The following is a 12,842-nucleotide window of genomic DNA, read 5'->3' on the forward strand; positions in this document are numbered from 1 at the left end:
ATCCCTTTATACTACTTCAAGAGACCCAGCATATTTTGTCCTACCATTTTGTTAATAAGTGTAAATAAATGAGAACCCCAAATCATCCTCAAACAGTTTGTCACAGGACCACATTCTTTGATGCAATGTAAAGGTTAGTTTTGATTCTTCATTGTACAACACCCTTAAGCCCCTCACACGGATGTGTCCAAGGCATCTAGAAAGAATAGTAGTTCCCCGTTTAAAAAAGAAGCGGCTATTTAGTCTGCCACCAGGTAAAAAGTTAAAAAATTCTGCGATTTACGTGTCTGCTGTCTAAGGAGAAGACATATTCTACTGTTTGGCCGGGGATCTTAAAAATAGCAGAGAAACGACCCTCTTTACCCAGATGCTGGTTGAATAGTGGAGAGTCTGCACTATTTGGCCAGTGGCTATGGAACCTGTGGAAATACTTCACTATTTACCTGGCTGCTGGCTGTTAATGCATATTTTACACTCTTTGGCCAGCAGCTGCGCCAATATCAAGGAAAGTATTTGCCTGGCAGATGTTAAATAATTGGTTATGCACTATTTTGCCAGCAGCCAAGAAAATTACAAAGAAACTTCACTAATTGCTCAGATCATGGGAAAGGCACTCCAATTTTGTATATTTTAGCTATTCCCACTTTTGAGCAATGCACTTCATCAGAGAAATAACAAACGTTATAAGAAAAACGAATTACTATGCAAAAGGGATACACGGCTGAATAACAGTGCAAACTAATTACAGGACAATAACATATGAGTAAAAAATTGAATTCTAGGAGAAGCAGAAAAAAAGGGCCTGAAGAAGTTCTACCTTCTGTGCCAAAACTCGCTGGCTATAGATGGTTTCTTTTTTTTGAATATACGAACAGAATACCATTTTGGGCAGGAAAGGCAGTGTATGGTGCACTACAAAGGCTTTCCTTTGCTACTTCAATGGCAGAAATGAGTATGAGTAGTGGGCCTCTGAGACCACATCTTCAGAACACTTCTGGACTGAGGACATTCTGATGGGAAGAAGAGCTAGATGCTGTAGGAGGCACTGACACTCTGCCTGTTGCTTTGTTGTGATGGCCTGCTGCTTCCTTTTTCGGTCCTGGGAGTGAAAGAACTAGACTTTGCTTTCTACCTCCTGCTTTCCAAGGTTCTCCAAGGGCTTGAACTGAGCTTGCCTCCTTTTAGAAGTCTCAGGGACATCAAAGATTTCATCTGCCAGTCCCTGGGCTCCCTTGCTGAGAGTCCTGGCACACCAAGTGGTGTCAAATGCAGTCCCTGCGCCCTCCGGGAGTGAGTTCTGGTGAAACCTATAACAAACCAAGTGCATTGACTCCAGAGCGACTTCGGATCTGGTGCCACTGTCGACTCTGTACCTCTTCCTGCACTGGAGCCATGGTACCCGCTGAGCGCAACGACCATCACTGACGCTGCAGGCCCAACACCACTGCCGTGCCTTTGAAGTACCGCCACTGGGTGAGTCCTGACTGCTGTGTCTTGGACACCCGACTCTGACTCTGCCGCAGCACCCTGTTACATCAGGAGCACAGCTATGCGCATTGCATTTGGTGTGCAACTTACACATGGCTAGTGTGATGGTTATGCATTATGGAGCTAAACCCAGTTGGCAAATTTCAGGGGTAACCTCAACTGTACTTTTAACTGTGCATTGCTACATATATGTTATACGCTGTGATGATAACTGCATGCATAGTAAATAAAAAATAAACATGTTTAATTCGAACTATAGAACTAGAGGTTAAATCTGTTCAATATATGCTTATTTAGTTTATGGCAGTGCTTTTATACTGACCTACTCTGGTAATATGGAATTTGACATTTGCACATTAGTAACAAATATGTGAATATTTGTTTATTTGCACACTTCTCTTAAGCAAAATGTTTTATTTGGCCACAGTATGTTTTTTAGTAACAGTTGTCTCATTGTACTTGTGGTTCAGTTATAATTTGCAATAAATAAGCTTTTGTTGTTTTTCCTAGAACAATGGCTCCTATGGAAGGACCTTTGGTTACTTAATGCAACTTAAGTGTGGGGAAATTCCATGCATGAGGAAACTACTTGAGTTTAGTATAAAAATAGATTTGGCTCCAACAAGAAATTTAGCTTGCAAATACAGAAAGAAGTTTACTCTGAAGGGCTGCGTTTTGTGTTTTGGTATACATCTGTTCAATAGTTATTGAGATATGAGCACTTGAAAAACATGCTGGGTTTGAAATGGATAGCACTTTTGTATATCTTTGTCATTTCAAAATGCAATTTCTTTATATCACATTTAGGTTTTTTGAGAAATGTAATTGGTTTAGAAGATGAAAAGCTTTTTCACACCATATGGGAATGATTATATCCAAATTGTGATTTTTATGCTGTATATTAAAAAAAGGTTAAATTGCGAAGCGGCATGGACATGGAGAATAAAAATGGGAGTTCAAGATAGTAAAATCACACCAGTCATGAAAATCATGATCACATTTTTGCAATTTTATATTTGGAAAAAAAAAAATCAAGAAACATTTGATTTTGAAAAAGACCCCTTGGAGGATGCACAGACGTGCTGCCGGTTTGGCCCTAATTCGTTAATTCGGGCCCTGAAACTCACCTCGCCGAATGAAGTTGGGCACAGCATTCAAATCTGCTGCGTACAGTCAAAGGCCAATGCACAGTGGGGACTGGTAGTCCGCAACTGGTTGAGCGATCTGGCATAGCACTTCCTCCATCCAACCCGTTCGGCACACCGAGTAACTACAATTTTACCCTGATTATCATTTAATCTGCTTCTAATGTACACCAACACAATACAATCCAAGTAACGATCAGTTGCTATTGTGAAACAGGCATTCATTCCGGTGTAGAGAGAGCTCATCTGCTTGCAGCACTTGCACTCCTTGAGACAAATGTTTTGCTTTGAATGCTCTTCAGTGTTCTAAAATCATTAAAGCTTGGCAGGTGTAAAGAAGCGCTTGAAAAACAAATGTGTGGGAAACAGGAACGTATATTTCAAACATAATGCAGTGTGTCACATATAGTTGTAATACAAATTAAGATTGACCATAGAAGATGAATGGTATTTAAAAAAATTAAACGAAGCTCTGGCTATTATTAAGAGTGATCATTCACAACAAAGGCAAAAAGGTATAATTCCGCTACTCACTAAAAACACATTTCAACTAATTGGGGAGAAAAACTCGAAATAAATAAAACAAAAAACTTGCATCTTAATGTTTCCGATAACGATGGAGTTCAGAATATGATCTAAAACATTATTTTCTCCTTCCTTAGGAGGACACAGTGGGGAGACCATTCACGTATTTTCGATCCACATCGCAGATGTTCGACCAGACCCAAGCAATTGAGGACTAATGCTCAGGAGCAGATCCCGTGTGCAGTTGTAGGAAGGCCAGTGTGATCAAACAAGTGCTGCAACGATCATCTGTCCTTTCTCAGCAAAATTGTGCATCATTTTGTGGTTCCAATTATCCACTTTGACGGAGGAGACCTGTTTAAAATGGTGTATGTATCTGGTAGAAATAAAGGGCATAATTTACGGTTTGGCAGACAGAACACCGTCTGTCAAGGTGGCGTAAATTACTACATCTGCCATCCAAGCCAGACTATCACCCGTCTTTAGATATCTCTGCTGGCAATGGCAGCTAAACAAAGTTTGCTGAGTAGCCATCGTGTTTCATGCTGCCCCAGCAAACATTTGTTTTTCAAAAATGTACTCACAAAGCAGGAGTTTGATTCTGAAAAACAAAATGCTCATTGTCCTGACACCCTAGAAGTTTTTTTCTCCTGTTCCGAACTTCATGGCTCTCCCTGCCAAACAAAAAAAACACCATCAGACTGTCTGCTTTAAATAGGGGAGACTGACGTATTTACAATGACAACCCAACTCTGTTGGTCCGTCAGTGTAGCATTTCTGACAACTGAGGAACCACTGTTGGAAACCTGAGGGTCTGCCCAATTCTAAATAGAGTGGGTGGGTTTTCAGTTTGTTGAACAGTATACTCCACCATGCTTGGGATGGAGTAACCGTTCCACTAAACTCTAAATCAGGCCTTAAGTCTCATAAATCAGTGGTCAGACGTTGCAGGCAACAGCATCTCTACGTGAACCAAGGATGCACACTATTCAGCACCAATCACAACTCTTGAAACTCTCTTGAACCTACCTGCATGTGTGAAGTGTTAAGTTGCTTGAATGCAGTACACCGTACCGAATGTAATGGGTCAGTGAAATTAGCTACTTGCAAACCTAATTTCTAACACAGATCCACCCACAGGGTGAGAAATCTTTTTAATTTGGGCCCATTATATACAAGGTGATTATAGATGGTAGCATATATGAAGGAAAAATGTGTTATCAAATGTGCTATCTCTGTATTGAGATCTTTACTATATGCAAGTAGTCACTGGTGGAACGCCTCTCCAAAGACAGAATCAAGTCCACTGGCACACTAAAAACATTCTGCTCTAGCTGAAAGTTCCCACAGTCAAAAACCTTCTCTACCTCTAAACTGCTTAGCACTAATGCATCAATGTAAAGTGCCTACCTCAAACTGAACCTGATGAAGACCAAAGCCATCATGAAACCTATCAATCAAACCCACATGCAACACAGAGTCTGTTACAGCAATCTGAATGAATGGATACCTTCAACTACCTGCAGACACAAAGTTACTAGGACTTATCATTACCTCTGCATCAAAACCTGCATAGAGAGTCTTCTGCAAAGAATAAAACCCCACTACTGTGACTCATACATAATTACACTGGTTGGCTCTCCTTGACATGACTAAGACCTACTCTCAAACGTTCGATTCCAGCAGGCTTGTCTAAAAGGACTGAAGTACAACTACATCATTCATACCATAAGGGACCGTTCCACATAATCCAACAGGAGCTCATTGCATGAGGAATATAAAATGACAGCAGAAAAACAGAAAGTTGAGAAGGCCATCCTCCTAATTGTGTCAATCATTCACAATTGACAGTTCATCACATAATGAAAGTAGTGTGTCTTTATGAAGCACAGTTAGTAGGTGCAAAAGAAAATTGCGTTAGTGCAATTTCCGTTTTTCCAGTTGACATGCAATATAAAAACTGGACATGATATATCATGAATTATGTACAAAACGGTGAGTGCTGATTGTGCTCCCCAACATGACAAATGTTTATAATGGTTATAAAACACTTTCACTAATATATTCTGCTCCTCTACAGTGGTTAAATATCAGCAGATGTTTAGGGACTGTGACAACAAATACTGAGGCACGGTATAAGGATGGTATGTAGATCTCTGGTTTTATAAAATCTGCTTCCTTACTAAACTATAAATGGTTGCAAAAGCAGCGTTGGTTTGGAAATACACGTCTTGCAGGACTCTCTCATGTCGAGGTCAATAGTTTTGAACTTTATTGTGAGGGGGTATGTGTTAAAGTATACTTTTTACGCCATATTCAAGAGCAAGCATCTACTGCTTTCATCACACAGCTTGTTGTTGTGGTAGGATCCATTGCATTAAATATGCACCATCATCAAAGTCTCCATGGATGGGAACCAAGGTTTCGTTGTATCAAACAATTCTACTTTTCATTTGGTAAAATAGAATATCAAGCTAACAGTGAATCAAAACTTTAATTGTTTCCCACATCATGTTTAAGAAAATGTAGTTCTTCAAAACATCAGAATTGAAAGTGCTTACATACTTTGAATAGTCAAACAGGCGACTATCCCACAGGTCATGTAGTCCTCTTGAACCATCGTGGAAGAAGCAGGCGTTTGTCCCGTCGAACTGGTTTAAGCCGTCCTCGCTGTTTTTTGATGCGTGGCTATGTACAACATCCAGTAGAACTGCTATCCCCATGGAATGAGCGGTGTCAATTAATTCCTTCAGCTCATCTGGTGTTCCATAACGACTGTTGAATGTAGAAGTAAAATTACTAGTGTACTTAGGGGTATGTTCAAGTCTAACATTTGCAAAAAAGAAAATACTCAAATAAAATAACATTTCTTCACTTAGACAACTTTATTCTATCATATTGCTGTTAGACAACCATCTGATACTGAGAACCTATTTGCAACAATAGTTTCTCTTAACTTTTTAAACTTTAGAAGATAGTCATTTTCTTAAGCTGTAATGACAATGTATATGTATTATTTTTTTAACAGAATTGCTGTACATAATGCCAATCTTGACTTCCACTAAGCTGAAAAGGTGTTTTGTGTGGAGTTCCAGAAACCATGAGGGTATAACTGAGAGCTGTAAAATATTTTATTCGGAAAGGAACAGAAAGAGCAGCAAAGACGAAAACATCTGTATACAGTAGAGTATTAAGAAAGAAAACAGAAAACAAAGATAAACGTATTTACATTGTGAAGGGATATTAGCAGAATATCATAGTCAAAATATCGTCACACAGAAATATTATTCCTTAAATAGTTTACCCAAAAAATACTGGAGTTAACAGAAACACAACACCCAAAGCGGCATTACTCTTGTGCATGGCAATTAGGAGATAATATGTTTGTTGACTATATTCTGACTCACAGTCAATTGGGAGGCTCTTTTGAGCTAAGTTTTGAACCTGGCCCTTTCGCCAAGGTAATCTCCAAACTGTTTGCCTTCTTCCTTCACTTTTTGCTGAATTTGTTTTTGATGGCTATAAGACTTGGGGCATAGTACCACTGCTAACCAGTGCTAAAGTGCATGTGCTGTCTGCTCAAAACATGGTTTGATTTGGTTTATACCTAATTTGTATATTTAATTTACTGTGAAGTCCCTAGTAAAGTGCATTACCTGTGCCCAGGGCTTGTAAATTAATTGTTACTTGTGGACCTACAGCACTGGTTGTGCCACCCACTTCAGTAGCCCTTCAGCATGTTCCAGGCCTGCCACTGCACAGCTTGTGTTTGCGGTTTTAAACTGCCACATCTACCTGGCAAGTTAACTTTCTTGCTAGGCCCAAATCTTCCTTTATATAATAAATATAAGCCACCCCTAAGGTAGGCTCTATACAGCCCAATGGCAGAGTGCAGTGTATTTAGAGAGTTGGGCATGTATAATTAGGTTTAAGATGTCCTTCTAATGAAAAACTCTTCGGTTTGATTTATACTACTGCATGGCCTATTTCTCCCATAGGATAACAATGGAGTTACCTTATTACATCATTTAAGTGTAATTTCTAAATAGGAAGAGACAGCCCCTTCATGTTTGGTGTCTCTGGAATCACAATTTAAAATCCTGACATGATGAAATCTGAATTTAAAATGTATTTCTGAAAATGCTACTTTTAGACAATTGGCATTTTCTTACTGTAGCCATTTGGTGCCTTTTGCCTATCTCCAATACACATCTGGGTTGGGAAGACAGCTGGGCTTGTGCATTCCCTCTAGTAATCCACACAAAAAGGGAGCTTAGGAGTGACTGATGGGCCATCGACAGCCAGACTGGACACACAGGGCAGGATGGGAGGGAGGGGCTGACACACCTGAATCGGCTGTTTCTTGCCATACACAAAGGGCTGCATAGCCCCTGTAGTGAGTATGGAGACAGGACAGCAAGAGCAGGGACTCTGTACAGTTCAAAGGCCTTGCTTTGAGGTCTTCTGAGCTTCAAAGACACAACTGGGTATGAGTATCGGACCTCAGACACCACCAACTCGGTATACGTCTGGACTGCTGTGCTACTGAAAGGACTGTCACTCTGCTGGACTCTTGCTCTGCTCTGCTGAACTGCTGCCCTTCTTACCTGGTAGTGAGAAGGGCTGGACCTGAATCTCTCCAACCCAGAAATAAAGTGACTTTAAAGAGCTTGCTTCCTGTTCTTCTGCAGTCTCGGGGACATCAAAGACTTCAAACCCATCTGCTACAGTACCTGGACTCTGCCAACTGTGTCTTGGCCTGCCAAGTGGTGCCAATCCAGTCATGGGCCCTTTGAAGTGGTATAAAGAGCTACTTCAGTATGAATCGATGCACTGCTGCACTTCTGAGGGACAGAAGTGGCGCATCGCCCCATTGCATGGAACAGAACCAGTGCATTGCCTCTATTGTTGGAATCAACTCTGATGCATTGTCGCTGCTCCAAGGCCAGAACTGGTGAATTGCCTTTGGAACTGCTGCATCTTAGAGCCACTGCATCGCTGCTGCTGCATAATTAAAATCAACAGATCTCCTCTGCTGCGTGGACCGACACCGGCGCATCACTTCCTCTTCTCCCCGCACCTCCATCAACACAACCAGGATTAAGGTACTTTTCTTCAGCAGACCTCACTGGGTCCCTGTAGTTGTTCAGTGCGCCATTACAGTCGGCCTGAACTCTTGACTTTGTCCTGGTCCAGCATGACCACGTATCCAAAGTAATCCTTTATTAGTTTGTAGCACTATTCTACTGTTTATTCTTTAAAAGAAAACTCAAGTTCTGCTTATTGGATTCTTGTTGTTTTGGTCTTATTTTATCTATTAAATTAAGTTCTATTCTTCTAACCAGGCGTGGTATTTTTTGCATGGTGTTTTCAATCGTTTACAGTTTGAAGTATTGCAGAAATACTTAACACATTGCCTCTTAAGTTAAGCCTGACTTCCAAGCTACCAGGAGTGAGCACTGGTTAATTTAGGATGTGTGGTGATTTACCCAGACTAGGATTGTGGTTCCTGCTCGGACAAGGTGCATACCTCTGCCAATCAAGAACCCAATTTCTAACATTAAGCACTTAATCTACGTTGCTTCCCAATTATTAAGAGATATGCCACTACAGTGCTTTTAAATTGCAGCCCAGCCAAAACACAGCAGTGCTCCAGTCAGTCATATATTTTCATCATATATGTGTATGGCGTAAATATATATTGCACCCAACATGACATTTAACTTCCATGCCCTTGGTGCATTCTCTGCACCATCTATCATGGCCTTAAAGTAAAGTTAAATAGAGCAATTGGATGAAACCAATTTTACCAATATCGATTTAGGGCCAGAGCACAAGGATTGTTGCACTGATTTAAAATGTCACATAATAGTTCTTAGCAAAATTACGTTTGAGAAAAAGGGGAAAAATCGTGGGTGACCAAGCAGAAAAGGCAAATTTGTGACATGTATTTTATGCAAACTTAAAGGAACTAATCAAGGTTGGCTGAATCATGAGTACATTCTCTGCTTTGTGTCATACATATAATTTCCATTTTAATTCCTTTCGGAGCACCCAAACACATACCTAGGTTTCCAGGTATTTTCTTAAGTGCCCATGCTAGGGCTCCATTGTCTTTGGTTTGATCCATTAATGTCGCTGGCAGTAGGTCCAGCCACACAAGTGTCACAGAATTTTCATCAGCAGGAGTGGGGAAATGCTCAGTAGCAGACATTTTGTGGATTCCTGCAAATTCAGGAAGTTTCTATCACAGAAATTTGAGGCAAATTTGCGTTTTTAGTCAAGAGTTGAGGTTTGCAAAGGATTCTGGGTAAAACAACCAGGTGAAAACCACCCATGTCACCCCACCCTAGATTCCCCTAGGTGTCTGGTTTTCTAAAATGTACAGGTTTGCTACGTTTCCCTTGGTACCAGCTGAGGGAAGGCCCAAAAAAAGCTACCCACTTTGCAAACAATGTGTCAGTTTTGTGTGGAAAGATATGATGTATCCATGTTGCGTTTTGGGCCATTTTCAGCTGCAGGCACTAGTTCGACCCATACAACTGAGGTACCATTTTTATCAGGAGGCTTGCGGGAAGGTTACTTGTGACTTCTTGCAGATTCCAGGATTTTCCATCACAGAAATGTGAGGGTAATGTGTTCTTTTAGTCAAAGGATGAGGTTTGCAAGGTATTCTGGGTATCACAACCTAGTGAGAGCCATGCATGTCACTTCATCTTTGATTCCCCTAGATGTCCAGTATAAAAAATGTACAAGTTTGCTATGTTTCCCTACGTGCCGGCTGAGCTAGGGTCCAAAACCCACAGTTATCCACTTTGCCAAAAAAGTGGTCCATTTTGTATAGAAAAGTTTGATGTATTCATGTTGTGGTTTAGGCCGTTTCCTGCTGCGGCCACTAGTCCTACTCACATAGGTGATGTACTATTTTTATCAGGAAACTGAGGGGAACAGAATAGCAGAACAAGTGTTATTATCAATTGTATTTCTCTGCATTTGTACCTTCCAAATGTAAGGCAATGTGTAAGAAAGAAGGCATTTTGAGAAATACCCTCTAATTGACATGCTAGCATGGGTACAACAAATGTAAATATGCTTCTAAACTTCATATCTTGTGCCCCTTTTGCAAATACACAGATTTGAATTGATTATACCCAGTACATAATTAAAAACCATGGCAAGGGGCACCTCAGTTATTAGCTGTCAGTACCCAGAGTTCTTGGAAAACCCTCAAACCCTGTATATTCTTACCACCAGAAGGGTCTAGCAGTTGTAATGGTATATAGGTTTTGTAAATTGGTCATTGTGATGAGAAGTTACAAATGAAAAAGTTGTCACAAATGGCCATTTTCTCCTACTAATTTTGAATATTTTTTATGTCAACAATTGTTCCTTTGAGAAAACCATGAAAGATCTACACAAATGACTCCTTGCAAAACTCAGAATTGTGTCTAGTTTTCAGAAATGTATAGCTGTCCAGGACCCACCAGGAGTTTCACACCTTTTTTCCACCACAAAAAAGAGGTTGAAAGCACGAAAAACAGGAAGAATGGGCTATCTTCCACTAGAATGCCAGCACTGGCTAAAATAGTTGGTTTTCTGAATCAAGTTCTGCCTGTTCCTGAAAGCTGGAAATATGGAGATTTTAGCACCACTGTCTGTTTTTGGGGAAAAAAACTTAATTTCCATGAAAATAAAGCATAAAACTCTCTAACATCTTAGAGCTCCAAATGTTGATGACCTCAGGTTCAATGGAAAATCTCATGAAAGTCTTTAGTCTAGTCATTGATCCAATCATTTTTTTCCTGAAAATAATACAATGGAAAAAAGAAGCAAACATTTTTCAGATCAAGTAGGAAATGAGTTACTTAACATAACTCCAGTACTCAGACATTGAAATCTTTCATATATTCACAAGCTTGAATCATTCTCTGTAGCCAAGCAGAGAAATCCCGGTACATTTAAATAACAGTAAACAGTATTAAAATGGTCATAGGCCTGAACAACAATGTTTACACAGCCACCTCATTTGAAGCAAGCCGAACGTCAGCCAATAAGTTGAAAGTGCCAACTGTCCTACTACCCTGAGAGGCCACTAGCGCTCAGATATCATAACCCAAAATAGGAGAAGACTACATAATACATAAGCCCCTGACTAGAAAGGTGTGAGAGTCATGTGAATATATGAATGAATTCAATGTTGGAGAACCAGAGTTACAGGTAAGTAACTAATTTCTTCCACAACACCGGATCTTTCATATATTCAGATGCTTGAATCAGAATAGTAAGCAGTGTAAAAAGTTAAGTATAACAAAAGTGTGAGGCAGGGTCACCTTTATTGAAATAAGTGCCTGAGGACTGACTATCACACTTAGTACTGGCCCCTTGACATACCTCTGTAAAAAAATTGTTGTCCATAGATTTTCATTTTTGATTTGTGTTTTTGTATCATTAGAGAAGTAATTTAGCTTGGGTATACATTGCTAATCCGAGCCGATTTTTGTATGGATTACATTTTGTGTGGATGTGTTGCAGTGATGATGTAATATTTGCAGTGATGAGGTAGGAACCATGATACCTATATACTTCATTTTGGTGTTGAAGAACAATTTACTTACCTTTGGTAACAATTTATCTGGTAGACATATTCTTGTTGCAGATTCCTTACCTTAGAATTTTCCCCATGTGTCAGACTGGGCCCGGAGATTTTTGTCTACGAGCAGTACCCTCAGTCGTTAGTGTTGTGGTCACCATGACGACATCACGGTCGTATGTAGGTGCCACGCCGGCGTGCTGACGTCCGGTTCTTTTCACAACTTTCTACGCCAAAAGGCCAGAGCCATGAAGAACACAGATTGGTTCACCAGAAGTAGGGCCCTGAAAAGGAGTCCATGCCCCTAGAAACCAGTTTGCAGAGCGGGGAGGATGGGTGAGTTGGTAAGGAATCTGCAACTAGAATATGTCTCTATCAGATAATTTGTTACTGAAGGTAAGTAACTTGTTCATCTGATAGAGACTTCTAGTTGCAGATTTTATACCTTAGAGTAGAGTAGATACCCAAGCAATACCATCCCCAAAGATGGACCTGCGAACCAAGATTATGCTGGGAAGTTTTGCAGGACCGAACAGCCAAAATAGCCATGCCTGTGGATCAAACTTTCCAGGCAGTAGTGTTCAGTTAACATGTGTAGGGATGCCCACATTGCCGACTGGCAGATGTCCAGGACTGAAACTCGGATGCTAACGCAAAGGTTGCAGCTGTTGCTCTGGTGGAGTGAGTACGCAAACCCTCAGGGGTTGCTTCTTAGCTAAAGCGTAGCACAGTTTGATGCAGAGAACAACTCATCTAGAGATGGGTCTCTTCTGCACCGCCCCTCCTTTCTTTGCACCCACAAAGGGCCGATTATACACCCATAAGTCTTTCGTACGATTAGGGTAGAACACCAATGCTTTTTGTGGATTCGGATGGGAGTCTCTCTCCTCCTCACAAGAAGGATGTGGGGGCAGATAAAAAGTAGGCAAGGTGATGGATTGGCCTACATGAAAGGGCAGGACCACTTTAGGGAAGAAAGACATCCTAGTATGATAAACTACTTTGTCTGGATGGACAGAGATGAAGGTTGGCTTTGAAGAAGGAGCTTGTAGGTCACTCACTCTCTGTGCAGAGGTGATGGCAACAGGGAATGC

General features: G+C 40.7%; 1 protein-coding gene across 1 annotated transcript in view; it reads right to left on the bottom strand.

Moving 5' to 3' along the window:
* GBE1 (1,4-alpha-glucan branching enzyme 1) overlaps window positions 1-12,842 on the bottom strand; it is a 745,843-nt gene that overhangs the window by 335,223 nt on the left and 397,778 nt on the right. Inside the window, exon 7 of the mRNA XM_069204143.1 lies at window positions 5,724-5,933. Coding sequence (XP_069060244.1) covers window positions 5,724-5,933 — 210 coding nt within the window. The remainder of the gene's footprint in view (window positions 1-5,723; window positions 5,934-12,842) is intronic.

The sequence above is a fragment of the Pleurodeles waltl genome, chromosome 8 (genome assembly GCF_031143425.1).
Source record: "Pleurodeles waltl isolate 20211129_DDA chromosome 8, aPleWal1.hap1.20221129, whole genome shotgun sequence".
NCBI classification, from domain to species: Eukaryota; Metazoa; Chordata; class Amphibia; order Caudata; family Salamandridae; genus Pleurodeles; species Pleurodeles waltl.